At 41.6% G+C, this 18,729-nt stretch overlaps 1 protein-coding gene across 1 annotated transcript in view; it reads left to right on the forward strand.

Moving 5' to 3' along the window:
- Window positions 1–18,729, forward strand: part of lcor (ligand dependent nuclear receptor corepressor) — a 119,502-nt gene that overhangs the window by 74,983 nt on the left and 25,790 nt on the right. The window contains exons 3-4 of the mRNA XM_033623887.2: window positions 10,272–10,351; window positions 16,899–17,031. Coding sequence (XP_033479778.2) covers window positions 10,272–10,351; window positions 16,899–17,031 — 213 coding nt within the window. The remainder of the gene's footprint in view (window positions 1–10,271; window positions 10,352–16,898; window positions 17,032–18,729) is intronic.

An 18,729-nucleotide genomic window follows, 5' to 3' on the forward strand; every position in this document is an offset into this window, starting at 1 on the left:
CCGCAGGGTTCAAGCACAACTCACCTTTGACCTTTTCATTACAGCGACAGAACGAGAAAGAGACAGAGTAATAGACTGTCCTTTTATCTGTTGCACATCTCACAGGAACGTGAGAACGAAGTGGACTGTGATTGGAAAAGCCACAGATTTGACCTGCTGTATTGTAAGGAACACAATGTGCACACACGTAAAGAGATAAAGGGGTTTCACATAGAAAAGTAATATAGTGTATGAGCGAGCAGACCTGGTGTGGTTCCTCATGTCATCTGTAACTACAGCAGGAGTCATCACTGTTCTTATCGCTCTGTGTGGAAGTCTTAATTCCTTTAATAACAGCTGAAAATCAGTGGTTTAAAGGGACAGTTCACCCCCCAAACCAAAAATACAAATTGATCCTGTTACCTGTGGTGCTATCTATTGATCTAGATTGTGTTGATGTCAGTTGCAGAGTGTTGGAGGTGTCAGCTGTAGAGATGTATGCCTTCTCTCCAATATAATGGAACTAGATGGCACTCAGCTTGTGGTGCTCAAAGCGCCGAAGAAAAAATATATTTAAAAAACTCAGCAGCAATGTCTCTTTGCAGAAATCATGACCTGGTTACTCAAGATAATCCACAGACCTTGTTGTGAGCAGTTTCATGTAGGAGCTATTTTCTTTCTACTGAACTACACCTGCCAACCATATCACTGCGCAGAAGGAAGAGTGCATATTGGCTGAATCCAAATGTCCGGATTTCACCGCACTTGCAGACTTGCAGGCTTTATGGGCGCGGCGTTCCTGGGAAGTTCGGGAGTGCTGAGGGCTCCAAATCCACAATTCATCCAGTCAACAAGGGGACTCAAGCGGACTTTATGCAGACTTCCAGAGAGTCCACTTGGGGTGCAGACTTAAACAGACATCCCTGATTTAATATCCCACAATTAATTGCAATAGGGATGTGATGTTGCATTTTTTTTCTTTTGCCGAAAAAAAACCCAAAACTTATGAATGTGTAAAATAGTAACTGATAATTAGGGATTCAGATTCAGATTCAGATTCAGAATACTTTATTAATCCCCGGGGGAAAATTGTTTTTGTTCCAATGCTCCATGCAAAGTAGAAATAGAAATACAGCATGAATGGAAACAAGAGATAAAGATGAAGATATAAATAAGATACTAAAATAGACAATGAAATAAATAAAATAAAATATTAAAGTAGACATTAAAATAAAATAAAATAAAATATTAAAGTAGACAATAAAATAAAATAAATAATAAAATAGTAAAGTAGACAATCTGAAATATATACAATATACAATGAAAAGGTTGTAGCGTTATAAATGAAATAAGAATGAGTAATTATATTGTGTGTTTTGTTTTATAAATAGCCAAATGAGTCCGATCATCAGAGGGAGGAGTTGTACAGTTTAATGGCCACAGGTAAGAATGACTTCCTGTGGCGCTCAGTGGTGCATTTAGGAGCAATCAGTCTCTGGCTGAAGGTGCTCCTCTGTTCGACCAGAGCGTTGTGGAGAGGGTGAGAGCCATGCTGAAGTATCGCCCGCACCATTGACAGCATCCTCCTGTCTGACACTGCTGTCAAAGGGTCCAGCTCCACCCCCACAACGTCACTGGCCTTTCTGATCAGCTTGTTGAGTCTGGTGACATCGGCTACTCTCAGTCTGCTGCCCCAGCACACCACAGCAAACAGAATAGCACTGGCCACCACAGACTCATAAAACATCCTCAGCATAGTCCGGCAGATGTTAAAGGAGCGGAGCCTCCTCAGAAAATAGAGGCGGCTCTGTCCCTTCTTGTAAAGGACTTCAGTGTTCTTAGTCCAGTCCAGTTTATTGTCAGTGAACACACCCAGATACTTGTAGTGTTCTACGATGTCTACGTTATGCCCCAGGATGGAAACTGGGGTCACTGGTGTCCTCGTTCTCCTCAGATCCACCACCAGCTCTTTTGTCTTTGTTGTGTTGAGCTGCAGGTGGTTCAGCTCACACCATGAGACGAAGTTATTCACCACAGCCCTGTATTCAGCCTCCTCACCCTTGCTGATACATCCAACTATAGCAGAGTCATCAGAAAACTTCTGAAGATGACAAGACTCTGTCTGGTAGCTGAAATCCATGGTGTAAAGGGTGAAGAGGAAAGGAGAGAAACCACTGTGTCTGACACACAGTGCCGCAAGCGCACGTACTGTGGTCGGCCAGTGAGGTAATCCACAATCCAAGACACAAGGGGGGGATTCACCAGCATCGCCGTCAGCTTGTCACCCAGTAGAGCAGGCCTGATGGTATTGAAAGCACTGGAGAAGTCAAAGAACGTGACCCTCACAGTGCTCCCCGGCTTGTCCAGGTGGGCGTAGACGCGGTTCAGCAGGTAAATGAGGGCATCCTCAACTCCAATCCGGGGCTGGTAGGCAAACTGGAGGGGATCCAGGTGCGGCCTGACCATAGGCCTGAGCTGCTCCAGGACAAGTCTCTCCAGGGTCTTCATGATATGTGACGTCAGTGCCACCGGTCGGTAGTCCGAGAGACCGCTGGGCTGCGGCGTCTTTGGCACTGGAACGAGGCAGGACGTCTTCCATATCACAGGGACCCTCTGGAGGCACAGGTTCATGTTGAAGACACGATGAAGCACTCCACAGAGCTGTTCGGCGCAGGCTCTGAGAACCCGTGGGCTGACACCATCAGGGCCTGCAGCCTTACCAGCGGGGAGTTTGCTCAGATGTCTCCTAACATGCAGAGGTGTAAAGAGTGCAGGTTGAGGAGGGGGAGAGTTGGAGTCCAAAGTGAGAGGAGGGCAGGTAGCATGGGAGCCAGAGGAGGTGTGAGGAGTGGGGGATGGGTGAGAGGGGCTCACCAAGTTGGATGAGGTGCTATCAGGAGGAGGAGGGGGGGTCAGAAGTGGTGGTGGCTGGAGACAGTCAGCAGGAGAGCCAACAGGGGCCGGGGCAGCAGTGTCAAACCTATTGAAGAACAGATTTAACTCATTGGCCCTAGCCACACTACCATCAGCTCCACTGCTAGTTGGTCTGTAACCGGTGATGGTCCTCATACCACTCCAGACCGGTAGTTAACTAGATAGTTAAAATGCTACTTGAAATCAACTTATGGCATATATGTGAATGGCAACGAGTAAAACAGTCTCGGGGCTGTCCATCAGTCGCTTGCAGTCTCAGCCCTCGCACACTTTACATGATGACAGTAAATACACTACGTACAACTGACGTCCGCGAGGGCTCAGTCTGCAGGTCCAGAGGGTGCACATTTAGATTCAGCCATGCTCATGGACGAGAGGCTGAAGCTGGTCAAAGTGCAAGACGTAAACATTAATGGCGTCCGCCTCAGCTGAGCTGTAACGTAAGCTAGCTCGATAATGCTAATGCTAGGTGAGCCAGCAATAAAAGCACGCCTCCTTCTGCACGGTGATGCGGTTAGTGGGTGTAGTTTGGTAAAAAGAAAATAGTTCCTACATTAAACTGCTCACAACAAGGTCTGTGGATTATCTTAAGTAACTGGGTCATGATTTCTGGAAAGAGACATTGCTGCTGTGTTTTTTAAATGTATTTTATTGGGGCTTTGAGCACCACAAGCTGAGTGCCATCTAGTTCTGTTATATTGGAGAGAAGGCAGACATCTCTACGGCTGATACCTGCAGCACTCTGCAACTCACATCAGCACAGTCTAGATCGATAAATAGCACTTCAGGAAACAGGACAAACATATATTTTTGGTTTGGGGGTGAACTGTCCCTTTAACTTTTCGTCTTGCTGCAGTGTGAGAGTGAACTCCAGGGTGTGTCAGAACACAGAAACATCACTGATGTGTTCAGAGATGCAATATTCTCAACATTTCTGCTATAGTCAGTGCATGCAGAGTTTGCAGTTTGCAGACTCTTAAAATGCTCTTGATACGCGTCATCCTTATTGCTGTATGATAATTCAGTTAAAGATCTGAGACAGATACTTAAAGGCTACGCTGCATTTCTATGGAAGCTCACTGCAAAGAAAAAAAGAAAAGAAACAGATGTTGTCATATGATTATGAGTTGAGTATCTTGTAATTCTAATAATGAGATCTTTATCATCTTTATTCACTTCCGCACATCACTTTCTGACAATAATGTTACTGACAACAAGGATCGCAGACTTGATGTTCACTGTGATGGATAACAAACAAGTCTTATATTGTGCAGAAATGAATGGGAACCAATAGCCATCGATACAGTCCATTTACATTTTTAAATCTAGCAGTTTAGTTTGCAAAACATTTAGTGGTGATGTTGAGTAAACATGTAAATCTGCTACACTCTGTCCTCTGCAAATGACTTCCATATTTCACCAAACCCAGTTTATCTGACAGTTTTAGTCCCACATGTTCTGTCAGCTCATAAATTAGGATTGTATTTTTGTTTTGTTTTTTTGCGAAGTGTTCTTATTCTTTTTGTTACTGTCTTCCCTCTTCTGGGTGAAGCGCCAAAGAGTCTGTGTAGAATCATATTAATGGCAGCGTTTATTGCATTTTGGCAGGAAATTCAGGACACTTTTAAGAAAGGAAAGTAACTTCAGTCCAGCGAGAACAAACATAGATCTGGTTAGAAGCATTTCATCTTTTAAAAAGGCTCCTGCAGTTGTAAAGTTTAGTCATATCTGTGGATGGTTCTTGAGATTACGCTGTATATTTGAGTGAAACACAGACTTTGTTTATCCCATCCCATAACAGAAAGATGGGGTTTAAATTCCTTAATTAGAGCAGGCTTCCGGGGCGACAGTGATCCTGTGTGAGCAGGGTTCCTGTTGTGTTCAGATATTCAACAAAGTCCGTCCAAAACTGCTGGACTCTGGATGTAGATTTCACCATGTTGTGATCGGCTTCTTCTTCTGTTACATATTTAATGCTTTCCACTTCTGGGTCAAAGTCCAGGGTGGAAACTGTGGAGCATGCATCGGCCAGTTTGGGTCCGAATGATGGTAATTCAACTCCCAGTCGCATTATTTTGGTGTGTTAGTCCAACGTTGAGAAATTCAATTTAGTATGATTCCAGTTGGACATGTTGACATGTGTTTTAAAAGTCTGGTTTAAGTCGGACTGACAGAATAAATCGATTTTCTCTAATGTCATGTAAACGTACTGATATTGGAGATAGGAGGTCCTGAGGGCTGCTTCATTATGGCAAAAATAATAATCATTTTTATTTTGGTCAACACTGAGACCATGATTATTTAACACAATTACTTATTCACTTTGGAAATATCGTACATTTATTGACCTTTTTAACAGTGTATTTCCTTCAACTTTTAATAAAATTTGGCTGAAAACATTAACAAAAAGATGTTAAAAGAAAAGAGAGATAAATAAATAAAATAAGCCACTAGTCTCTTTAAAAAATAAGAGTCTGAAAAGTTGCTAAATCCACTGGGAAACTCACTAAGTTGGAAACACTGAGCTCACAGCTGTAGAGGAAAGGGGTGCGTTGGATTTGTAACACAAGGCAAAACAAGAGCGTCATTGTCAAACAGAATGTGGCACATTAATTGTTTTATCTCGATTATCTCATAATCGCTGGAAACCAAATTCATAATTGAAACTAAAATTCAATTAATGGCCCAGCCCTCGGTTCGGATGTGACGTGTACTGTATGTTCTCAGTATATTGTGACCATATTGATTTTGCTCTTGTGTTTCTGTGTTCTGGCTCTCTGTGGAGCTGACTCTGCCTTCTCTTTCCTCCTGCTGTCTGTAACACACTCCTCCCTTCCTTCCCTCCTCAGTACTGTACATCTCTCTCTGTCTCTCTATATGTCTCCATCACTCTGCAGTTCCAGACTGAACTGAGGGTTTTTAAAGGAAGCATAGCGCCATGGCAACAGCTCAGCTGTAACCAAGTCGACAGCAGTCTCCTCTGTCTCTTAGTTCTGAAGGTGCTATATTGGTAAAATGCATTCACATTTTGAAGGATGAAGACTCACACATGTATATAACCTGACACAGTGCTGAGCTGAGATGCTTCTCAGTGAACCTCAACTGACAGTTGGCATCATCTAAATCAATCCTGAGCCCACAAGCACAGGATTAATATTGACAGAAGCAACCATTGATGAGTAAGAATTGCTGAGGCTGTGATTATTTATATATACAGTGTAACATTTATGGCTGGTACTAATGATTATTTTCATTATCAATCGATCTGCAAACAACTGTGTGGTTTATTACAACTCAGTCTCACTCTCAAGTCGTCTGGGCAGTGACCAAAAAAGCCATCCTTGGCCAGTCGCTGTTTAAGTTTCACAGCACTTGGCAGCATCAGGGGGACACACGTTAGGACAAGAGCAAAAGTTAAGGCAACGAAAGTCCAACCAGTGTGGGTGGGAGGGGTGGCGTATGGTTTTAACGAACACTGACTTTCACGCGGGAGAGCTGTGATCACTCACTTCTAAAGCCAAACCCTGTTCTTTTTTCCTAAACCTAACCACGTGTGTTAGTAGTTGGAGTGAAAAAGATTTCAATTTGAGTTGTTGTACTGACATAGTGTGTTTATTTTGAAAGAGACTGAATGTAGACGTTAAATTTCCAGTGAAAACAGAAGTGTATTTTGAAAGAAGACAATGCATGTAACAGGCAGAACTTGACACGGTGTCCCAGAACATCAACAACCAACACACCCAGGGTACCTTGCACATCCTATCTGGACGTAGAAGGTCCATGAACATACGTTGATATGTGATGTGGTTGGAGTGAGAATGTGTTGCCTATTAAATGTGAGAGAATAGTGACAAGTAGGGGTGGGCGATACATCGAATACACTGGATGTATCGTGCCTTGTTCCACGTGGGACGTACAAAATGCATTTGACAGAAACAGCGAGTATTAACAGTCATGTCCGCATGAGATTCGCTTTAGCCTTTCGGTTCTCTCACTCTCACAGACATGATCCATCACACACTCCTCCGCCTATCCTAATAACTTCCTCCTGAGTTTTGTATCTTTTTCTTGCTTACATTGAATGAATCATCACGTTTAACCGCGCCGCGCTAACTGTTAAACACTAACGATAGTGTTAGCAGGTCAGGCGTGTGTTTTTGTACCTGTAGGGCTCCAGACCACATTTTGTGACCACGGAGCACCAGTGCGACTTGCAAAAAAGATTCATATATGAACTCAGGGCTCGACAGTGCGAGCGTTTCACTTGCATTTGCGACTAAAAATAGGTGTGTGCGAACTGTAAAAAATATTTAGGGGCACATGTGCGCATAAAAAAAAATCAGCCGAAGCAGCCTATATTTTTGTCAATAAAAAAATATGATAATCTAACCGCAAATGTTGGAGGAACTCCAGCCGCCTTCCCTCTTCCCTCTTCCCCGTGTGACATGGTTATGGGCGGTTTTCCAAGCCACTATTGGCACAATGAATATAAGTCCCACTGTCGGCAGCGTGGAAATAAGTCAAAGTGTGGAGGAGACGGACCCAGTTAAGCGGCGGACCTCCGGGGAAGCCTGCTCCGTTCTCCCCACAGTTAGGGACCGTTCTCCACGGCCAGGCTGTCGGCAGCGTGGAAATAAGTCAAAGTGTGGTGGAGACGAGGGACCGGGAAAAGCGGCGAATTCAAAACTTGATGATTTTACCTTTTTGTACATTTTGTATACAAATTCATTAAATAATTTTGCTTGTAAATGTCTATTTGCATCACGTTTATTACGGAAAACACATTATTTGATCAATTTACATTGTGCCCCTAAAGTTCTTTGTGCGCTCCTTACTTTTTCAACTTAGGAGCACATGTGCTCCTTGGGAAAAAAGTTAGCGTTAAGCCCTGGAACTGGAGGCAAATTTGCGAATCCTAGAATGTTGACTTGACAGAGAGACACAGCAACGCTGTCGGAAAAGAGAGGAGGATGTTTTCAGTTTCATGATGCGCAGCAGCTGAACTACCAGGAGACAGTAGCAAATTTCTTTATCCCACTGAATGTTTAACAGAACGCAGGCTTGGAAAGGGGTAATTAGTTGTTTGCAAATAGGGCTTTAGGGCATGAATACTCCACAAACACATAGAGAGTCATATTTACATGTACTCACACACACACACACACACACACACACACACACACACACACACACACACGGAGGCATTCATGCAGTGTTTGTGGTCTTTAGGCAACAATCTAGTCAATATTGAATTGAGGTCATCTGTCAGTCACTGGTTTGGTTGGTTTTTACTCGGCACACTTGACATATGAAGTTATTCATCACTGTAATTAATCATTGGCTGTAATTAAAAGTGAATCATTCCAATGCTCTCGTTGTTTTTGGCCCCTCAGCTGTCGCTCTCTGCAGACTTGACTGGATGTTGAATGAAAACAGATGGTGTGTTGGGATTCCTCCGTTGATTCATCTGCACCTCGTTTACAGCTGTTTTTTTTTTTTTTTTTTAAGATTCAACCTGTAGCTGGATATTTAAAGCGGAACACTGCTTAAATTAAGAATTTGAATATGTTATTACTATGGCTGAGATCAGGCGGCAGCAGCAGGAGGTGGAGACAAAAAGCAGCGGTCAAGTCCGACAGTTTCCAGCAGCCTTGAGTCTGTACAGGAAGTCACAGAAACACTTGCATCCTAACATGTTATCAGACCCATATTTCAGTTTGTTTGCAGTCTCCCAACTGTTTTAATTATGACAGAGTAACCTATTAAAGATGGTTTACAGGCGATGTGTAATTTCTGCTCATGGTTCAACTTCTGTTTTACATGAATTCTCATGTAAATCAACATCATATCAGTTTGCTGTCAGTTAGTCTATGATGTGACTACCAAACATCACCATCAGCCAGACAATGTGTATTGTGCTAATAGAATAAACATTCAAATAAAATAAAATTAAAATCCCTCCAATTCAACAAAAATAAAAAAAAATTATATAAAATGTTATATTGTTAATTTAACATATAAACCAATCAGCTGTTAAGATCAGATGAGAGCCAGGCATTTCCCATCAGGCCCCGGGTGTTGCAGGTAGCAGGGAGCAACTGCAGCACCTGGCTCTAAACACTGCGGCCGCCTCGACCTTGTGAGAATAGCATTGTCCATCTTTGCATGACATCAGAACAAGTTGATGAAGTCGGAGGAAAATGTAACCAACATGCATCATGTGACAGTCAGCAGTGATCAATGCTGTGTGGGCCTTGCTCATGGCGAATGAGCCTAATAAATGACACTTTGATTTAATGGACCCGCAGGAGGGTTTTTTGTTTTGTTGTGTTTTTAAATTATACTAAATTAGTTCCTTCAGGATTTTGCGACCTTTTTTTTTTCAGGGGGTTGTTGTGGCCCAAAATGCCAGGTTTCCATGCAGCTAAAACATTGCAGTTCATGTTGCTCTGATTTTAGGCATTGTTTTTTTGTTAGTTTTTTTCAAATTGCGGGAGCAATTGCAAATTGTTGTTGGTTTTCCACGTGTTACAGACATTTTTTGGGTGTGTTTTGCAGTATAAAACTGTTGGTTTACCACCACAAAACAGATACATACAGAACATCAGGGAATTGCCTTGCATGGTCTTCAGTCGTCATTTTTCTTGGCATGATTGGTGAAACTATGATGATTGGTCAAATATGCTAACAAGTTGTGGTGATTGGACAAAATTGCAGGTTGCACTGAATTCACAGAGATTGGTTGAATTTGTTATTGCTGAGATTGTGACATTGCAACTTCCTGCTGGGGATGCCAAATGAGCTTTATTCTCTTGCAGTGTTCTCAGTTCTGAAACAGAAAATGTACCCATACGCTCAGAACATTCCCCTGGCTGCTCTTAGCGTCATCTAGAACATCTTTCACCACTCAGTGTCTATGGAGCTGCTCCAAAACTGAGTTTTAGCACTCTAGTTTTTGGATTTGGGAGAGTTGTTCATGTTCACTAATATTTTTAGACTGCCTCAGACCAAAGGAATAACATGTATGCATTTTAAAAAGTGGGCTTGGTTCCCAGTCAAAAAACCCCCTCAAAGTATGAACCTAAATCTACAGGACCCAACCAAGACAAAAAAGGTTTTCTTTTGTCGCTTTTTTTTCTCCTTTTAGTTCAGAGCTCACATTAAGCTTAATAACAGGACTCTACATACGGCAGTGTGTAGTTGCAAAACAAAACCACAACTCAACAATTTGCTGATGTCTATTTGGGCCTTCAAAGTCCATTGACTGACTGTGTGCAGCTGGGAGATGCTGAGGGTTTATGGGAGTTGGAGTTTCTCATGATTTAACCCGTTGCTCTCTGTCTCCCTCTCTCATCCAGACTGCGAGCCTGAGGAAGTGTCAGACTGGTCCTTCGATGAAAACTGTCTCTTCTGCTGCTTAAGACGTGAGAGAGTCAAGGTAGGGGACACCACATTTTGTCTCCATGTTGTGTTTTACATACTGTGATAATAGAACAGAACAGATCTTTATTGCTCATCGGGGTGGAAATTTGTCTTCAGCTCACCAGACATGAACGACAACGTTGTAAAAAGCAAACAGTCAGTAAAACAAACATTACAAAACACTTAACACATTAAATCAGCTCATCTGACGGTGGTTTAAAACTCATCAGTCACTTTGCTGAGTTAAGGATACTGATGGCACTTGGGATGAAGGACTTCTGAAATAGAGAGGAAGGCAGTTATCTGCTTGTCCTTTCTGTAAAGAGTTTGGTCAACGGCTTTGGTGGCCTGCCAACTATTTTACTTGCCATTGTCACAATCATAGAGAGTTTATTCCGACTGACACCGAGGCCTGTGAGCATCTCTTGAAAATATACTCAGTTAATCTAGTTAACTTGCTGATGCAACACAACATTTGAAGGGCCTCAGTGTGGGCCGCGTAGGCAGCTTCACCTGATGAGTCTGTTTTCTGTTAAAGACCAGCTAAGGCCATCGTCAGCATATTTACTATACCAGTAGAAGAAAAACTAGAGATACAACTGTGTGTCAACCTCAATATTGTAAAACAAATTAAAAGTTGCTGGTCGGCAGATTTTTTTTTAACCTTTGGACAGAGACCCAGGCTTGTAGTTCCCCTCTGCTTCAAGTCTTTATGCTAAGCTAAGCTAAGCCAGTTGACTCCTGGCTGTAGTTTCTCATCTTCCCATCGCACTGTCAACATAAATAAGCATATTTATCAAAATGTCAAAAGATTTATTTACTGAAAATGTCAGTTTTACGTAAGCTAATCAGCATCAGCATCCATTATGCCACTTTATTATTTTTAGTCTTGTTAACTGTTGGGTTTAAAATGTGAAGTCAGAGCTTTTATTTAAGGCTTACAATATTTTAATTATCAGTATCTATAATTAATTAAAAGTGCCTTGAATAAAAGATAAAGAGAATATGTACGTACCAAATACAATGAAACTGAAAGCCACCGTCAGTGCTTTCACTACCATTGTATGTGTGTTAGATTAAGAGGGGGGGGGTGGGGATGAGAGTGTTTCAGTCTAGTGTTGCACACATTCTCCAAAAGATGGCTAAATTAAATGTGAATCAATGTGCGTCTCCATGACATTTTTTAAGGTGTACATTCTGCGGAACTGAGACAAATTCTGCTTCCTGTCTAATGTGGCACTTAAGTTACTTTTGTGAAGTAATTTCTTTCCTTTGTCCGCATGTTTAGCGTGTTTTTGTCTGCCGCCATTTTTGAGCATTCTGTTAAAAGCTCCACATCTTTGTCTCTGCTCCTCCTCCTCCTGCGTACTTGTTATTTGTGTTGTTCAACCATCATGGTCTTGACCCCAATTTAGCCTATGAAAGGAACACGACATAATGATTTGGAGGTGTGTGTGTGTGTGTGTGTGTGTGTGTGTGGAAGGAGGAGGATGGTGACATGGGTGTAAATTAGTGAGACTCCCACAGCAGCAGAGAAGCCGGTGCCTCCGCTCAGAGTTTCTCATAGGCTAAAAAAAGTGATCAGAGCAGGATAATGCAGATACACAGTCGCTGTGGTACCTGCGTCTGCGTCTCCTGCTGTAGACAAAGCGTTCATGGGATGCACCATTATAGGCCTCCCCAGAGAACAAAAAGAGCACGCAGGGGTGTGGGGGGTAACCGAAACATCCCATTTGATTCCAGACGTGGGCTCGTGTGGCACGTCAACCCCCTCTGTCATCACCATACTGGGTGTTAATAACACCACAGGGTGCATGCAGATAAAGACACAAATTAATTAATCAAAAAACTGAGAAAACACAATCGTTAGGTGGGACGCAAAGATGAAAGATAAATCAGTCACGGGGCTCTGCTAATCAACTTTTTGATCATATCAAATGCTGTTGGATGACTTTCAATGAAGATAGTTGATGGAACACACACTGATTCAGTTTTATTTTGCAGGAATTTGCTTGTTTGATTATAACTTCAGCAGTATAATGGACTCTAACGCCCCTTTTTCATTTAACAGAAACGCGCTAACATCTGGCTTTTTAATGCAATGGGAAAGGTTATAATCAGCATTCACACCTGGGTCATATGACCCTGCAGTAGTCACGGGTATTTATCTGCTCCTGCTGTGATCAGGCATTAATGGAAACACAACACCCTGGTTGATGCCCAAATTTTATCCCCCCAAGCTGGCGAGATACGATGACACTCTGCCACAAACTACTATCGTTTTCTGTCCAAGCAGCGCTCAAACATAGATCATAATTAGTTTGCACCAAGTTTGAACAAGCAACTGAATAAGTAAGAGATACATAAACAAAAGCAACCACCATAAAGTTTTCACTGGCCTCCTGTTTTCAGTCCAGTCCATAACGTTGAACGTGACACACCAAAAAAAAAAAAAAAGGCCAAAAAAAAAAACCACGGGAAGGAGTCTTCGTCTATTTTAGGGGTTTTTCCATGTTTAAAAAAAACAGTGTGCATGAGCTAATATTGGGTGGGACAGGGGTATAAACATCTGTGCTGCTTTAGTTTGGAATTTGTTAACAGAATAATCCCAACACAAAGTCCACGTACTCGCTTGTTCTGGAGCTTTTGACCGAATCACAGTCTTCACTCAGTTTCAATCTTTCCATTACCCAGAGTACTTTCCAGGGACTTTTTTGTCCATGTCTTCATCTCCTTTATTTTTGGGATGTGACTGAACAAGTGAATGAGGGAGGGAAGGAAGTTAGGAGGGGGTCGTCCTTCCCTCAGCCGTTGCTTGTTTTTCAACTTGACCCCAGTTCGACCTCGGAGGTCGGCCATCTGTCTCCTAAAAACATCCTTGCTTCACCACCAACCCCCTCCGTCAGCCCCCATCTGTCTCTCTCTGCTTATGCTAATAAAGCACAACAACACATTCATGTTGCGATCACACTCACCTACATCGTGGAGTATTTATAGGAAATGTACACTGGCACAACAAAGTTCCTGCGTGTAAATACAGTAATTACAGATGGGAGTTAAATGCAAAAAAAAAAAAAAAAAATGAAAATCAATCAACAGAGCCAAATCAATTAAACAAAGCCTAGCAGGGATTACAGGAGATCTTTTCAGCAGTACTGTGTGAGTGGTCAATAAGTATGTTAACCACTCATAGTGTGCAAATCATACTAAGACAAATAATAAGACAAAATTTGCATCAGCCTTAATTGTATTCCTCTTCTCACTCAATACAATCTTTTATTCATCTGTTAGGGCTTGAAAGCTCCCTTTGCCTCACTGTTATTACCCTCTGCTTGTTTGTGAAATGCCAGAGGAGCTTCAGTGGGCGGAAACCATTGATTCATTGATCTGAAGCCGTGCAAACTGCCAGCAGATAGAGAGAGAGCTGAGGGGGTTAAAATAAAGACAGGGTGGAATAGTGAAAGCCTTAAAAACACACTCTCATCTCAGTTTGTTGCTTTGTCTCTTGCCCATTGACACAAACATCCACACATACCCGTAAATTCCCTGTTTAGTGCTGTAAAGACAATACTCATTACAACTGACAACCACAGCACGCGCCAACAGTGGTGTTAATCCTTTCTCGGATTCAAAGGCTGAATTCACATTTCCTCTCAGCGGCTGTTTCTTTCATTATAATCTCTCATTGCCTGAGCGGTGTCTCGTCAGGCTCCAGACCTTGGATATCCTGAGGAAGCTGTTTGATTGGCTGTCAGCGTGAAAAGGTCCACCTCCAACAATGGCACCTGAGTAGAGAAGTGAGCTGTCCTGCCAACACTTGTCCCTGTGGTGTCATTCTATTGGTTATTGACTAGGGCTGAGCCGAACACAAGTATCATACAAGTAAAATGTGTCATGATCTGTTCTTGTAGTAAAGGAAAATCCTCATTTTGGTAGATTTATTTAATCTATTACTTTTGTAATAAAAAAAAAAAGAATTCTGAGGCTGTTCTGTAAATACTTTTCTCATAGATTATAAATATTTAAACTCCACCCACTTCTGATATAAACTCCACCCATTCTAAGTACAGATACAGATAATTTAGTTGGTTGAACAGATACAGACTGTAGTGGGCTTTCACATGTCTCAAAACATTCTCCATGTTTTCATCGAAGTTTCCCCTCCCAAAATATCACTTCACAGGAGTTAGTAAGACTAGGGACCATACCAGTTATTCAAAACACAAAATTTCTAGTGGATTACCACAGTACACTGATAGGAATTCTCATAAACGTCATGAAAACGTTTAGTTCCACCTGAAATTAAAAATAAATACAATGGAGTGCATCAGGAATGAGTCCTAAAACCCTAAAAATTAGTTAGCATTTTTCCACTCCAGGTTCCCTTGTTTCAAAGTCAAAGGGTTTTTTGAATTGGTTTTTGGTTAGATACCTGAAGTAAGGTCTGTGGCTGAAAAGACGTTTCGTTCAACAACATAAAATATGTCAGTAAATACCCCTGCTCTTGAATTTTGAAGCTTTTATGTTTCTTAGAAAAAGGTGGTTGCTAACAAGTGGCTAAATGAAAATACAGAGCGTCATCATGCCGACCACAGCTTTTTTTCGTTTAACGCCAACATTAACTTTTTACTTCTGGCGATTTCATCTAGGCTTCAAAAATCATAATAGTGGTGTTCCTTTGTGAAGATTATCTTGCTGGACAAAATGTGTAAGTGTCATTAATGCCTGAGAGCTTATTTTCTGCAGAGATCCAAAATCCAATGGAAAAAATTCTATTGGTTTTTTGGCGAGGGAACCGCATAGCCCTACAGAAAAACGTGACCCCTGGGGCACTCTGTTAAAACATCTTGAGTTGGCAGTGACATTAATAATTGTCAGTGTCTTCAGTTTAATAGCTAATATGATCAGAAAATCAGCACAAACCTAGACTCACAAGTCAGTCTTTAGACGCTTTGCTTAACTAAAGACTGATGACTTTCTCCCTGATTTTGTGTTTAGATGGGCGGATACAATTTCAGAGTTTAAAAAAACTCCTTACGTTGCAGAACCAATAGCAAATCTGCAGGGCGGTCCTTCGGTGGCTCGCTGAACTCTTGTGCTCGTAAACATAGTCCGACTGCGTTAAAGTTTTAAACAAAGTCACTGTAAGTCCTTCATTTCCACAATCTTGTGGACTGAGCAGACTGAGTTAAATCTCTCGGCATCCATTTTCAAGCTCTCTGTGTGTTTGTTTCCTTGCGGACGAGAAAAGGGGGAGCGCACATTTCCGGGAGGGTGTGTCCTTTTAAAAAAAATGCAAGAGGCGTTGCTTTGTTGCCGGCCGTTTTCTCCGGTGTGTTAAACACAATTTAGAAAGGAGTGTCCCCAGACTATCAGAAGGCGGAGATCTCTGATTGTCTGGTGGCGAGACTAGCACAAAACACACTATTAAATTATACAAATTCATGTGAAAACTAAAACACAACAACTGCTGATCAATCAACTGATGAGTCAATTAAAAAATAGGTTAACAGCCATTTTAATTACCATTATTTATTGTTGAGTATCCTCTGGTTTTGCACTGTAGGGCGGAAAAAACGGATTTCACCTTGATTTCACCACAATTAGGTAGTAATCAAATAATATATAATTGATATGTTACTCAGCAACAATAATATTAATCAATGTGAGTTGCGGCCCTACAATTATGAGTGTGGATATATTAAAAAACAACAATTAAATATTAAGAGGCAGTGAAACCTCCTCGTAATTCCCACCAGGATAAATACATCAGGGTGCAGTGCAGCAGCACGACCACAACACTCCCATTTTCTCAACTGGAATTAAATAATCACTACGTGCACTAACAGACTTCAAGCAGGGGTGACATGCATACAGTTTCAGAGGCTTTTCCACCCCGACCAGAGCACAGTTCTCTGATATAACAATGAATACTTTCTGTGACCATGTTTCTAGATATTGAACATTGTGTAAAATATTGTCAATCAACAGCTTCAGTTCAAAAGAATCCGAATCAGGAAATGTGTGGATAAATGCACGTGTCATGGCAGTGAGAAGTCGACTGAAAATCTGAGACATACTGTTAAAATTGTGTTTATTTTTCTTAAGATATTTCAGGCTGCTCATTTATTTTGTAAAAGGATGAACGTCTACAGATTGTACTTGTGATTCTTTACACACAAAAAATGGAAAATATTGGAGCTGATGGTGCGTATAAGTTATTGTTCGATGGTTTTATTGGACTGGCCCATCTGAGATCAAATTAGGCTGTACGTGGCCCATGAACTAAAATAAGTTTGACACCCCTTTTCTACATATTTAAGGCCAAATGGTGGGGATATCTGCATATACCTGCAGCTACAACACTTCTTCTGTTGGCTCACAGAGCTCAGCAGAATCATGGACATCTACAGCTGGATGTGGTCATCAATTGTAATAACAATCAAAGTGAATAATCAAGGGGTGAAGAATTATGTGATGTGACAATAGTGTGTGATAATATATTGTTTTTGACAGAACAGGATTTTACTCACTCGTTTGTCTGTGTGTGTTTGTGTGTGCAGGAGCACAGCGTAGAGAAGGGTGGAGGCAGCCAGGTGCTGTCGGAGTGTGAAGACTTCAAACAGGAGCAGTCTCGGATCAGCCGGCTGGAGAGACAGGCCCAAGACTTCCTCAATGCTGTGTTCCACAGAAAAGGTAAAACACACACACACACACACACACACACACACACACACCGCATCAGTCACTCCATTACTAATTTTCACTTCCCTCTGGTCATGAATATCTGGAATATCTTAGAATTTCCAGAGGTGTATTTGAGTCAAGTCAGAACATTTGGTTAGATCTCGGGGGAAATCAGCAAATATGAGGGAATTTCATAAAAATGATTCCTAAAAGGGAATTTTTTGCATTTAATTATTGTATTTAATTATTTTCCATCCCAACTTTTTTTTTTTTTGTTTGAGAAAAATTTTCAGGACCAAAAATGCCCTGTGATGTGAAAACTAATGGAGACATCATGGTACTCATCACAGACGAAATCCTGCTTGATATTGCCATTTGTTGCAGTAGACTTAAAAAAGGTTTAATCTCCTCACAGGGTTCCTGCAGATCCTTAAAAGTCTCAAAAGGCATGTATTTCATTAATCTAAAAGTAAGGCCTTAATTGGTATTGAAATGTCTTGAATCAATCCATCAGAAGACATGGGAAGTAGGACTTTGGGGGCAAAGGGCTGCAGGCTGGAATTGAGCCCACGGCTGCTGTGAGACGGACATTGCTTTTGTGTATGGGATGCCTGCTCTATCCACTAAGCCACTGGGCACCCCAAAATTATTCAGAATCCTAGGGAATGGATGTAGGTTCATGGTTTTTTAAATTTTCATTCCAAGTGGCATTACAAAAGTCTTGAATCTAACTTGTGATAAGCTGTAGGAACCGTGTCCTAACCATGCTCAGTGAAACCAAACAACATAAAATGTCCACATCAATAATAATTTGTAGTTGAGTAGATCTCATGTACATCTTGCCTTTAATGTGTCCAAACTTTGGACAGTTCTGGCCTGCAAAAGAGTCAGATGTACTTAAGAATATCTGCTGTGTAGTTTTTTGTTGGGGTGGGGCGACCAAAGACATTGGACTAGGTAGCAATTTAAAAATTCTCAGGTAATAATACACAGTAATAGCAAAGGGCTTTGGGTTGTGTTTTTGCTTTACCTTCATTTAGGTGTGTACAACTATGCATCACACACAAGTTGAGGGCCTCAGTAATTTTAGTCAGGGGGGGTACAACCCTTTGTTGGAGAAAGATGTGGGAAATCATGTCTCATCTTCATAAATATGACAATTTGTGCAGTTTGGATAAAAAGGAGACCGGGGATCAATTCCTGAGGGACACCACATGTAACTTTTTCAATGTTTTACAATTGGAACAAAGACATTTCTGCCCTCCAGGAAGACCCTAAATCGGTTAAGATCTGGGCCAGAGAGGCCGACCCACTTTTCCGACCTGTACTAACAGTGCCATCATTACTACAAGGGGCCATGAGGGAAACATGGTAGAGAGCTGAAGACGAGTGTTAAATTTGGGAGGGTGGAGACTTTCAAAATGGGGGAAGTGATATCACCGTTGAGTTTTGCTGCATTAGTTTACTGCACACCAATCCCTAGGAGAAACAGGACCACAGTACCAGACACAACAAAAATACATGAACACAACTAAAACTATTAAAGAGTGGCCACAAAGTGCTAATCAGAGCTGAGCTGAGCCTTAATCAGTATTTAAAAACATGTCACAGAGCGTATAGGCTGACGAGGGACCAAAATGAGACCAGGGGAGATGTCAGGTTCACTGAAGAACTAACTATAATTAGTCACATGAGGATTGCAGCCTT

Source organism: Epinephelus lanceolatus, chromosome 3, assembly GCF_041903045.1.
Source record: "Epinephelus lanceolatus isolate andai-2023 chromosome 3, ASM4190304v1, whole genome shotgun sequence".
In the NCBI taxonomy this organism is placed as follows: domain Eukaryota; kingdom Metazoa; phylum Chordata; class Actinopteri; order Perciformes; family Serranidae; genus Epinephelus; species Epinephelus lanceolatus.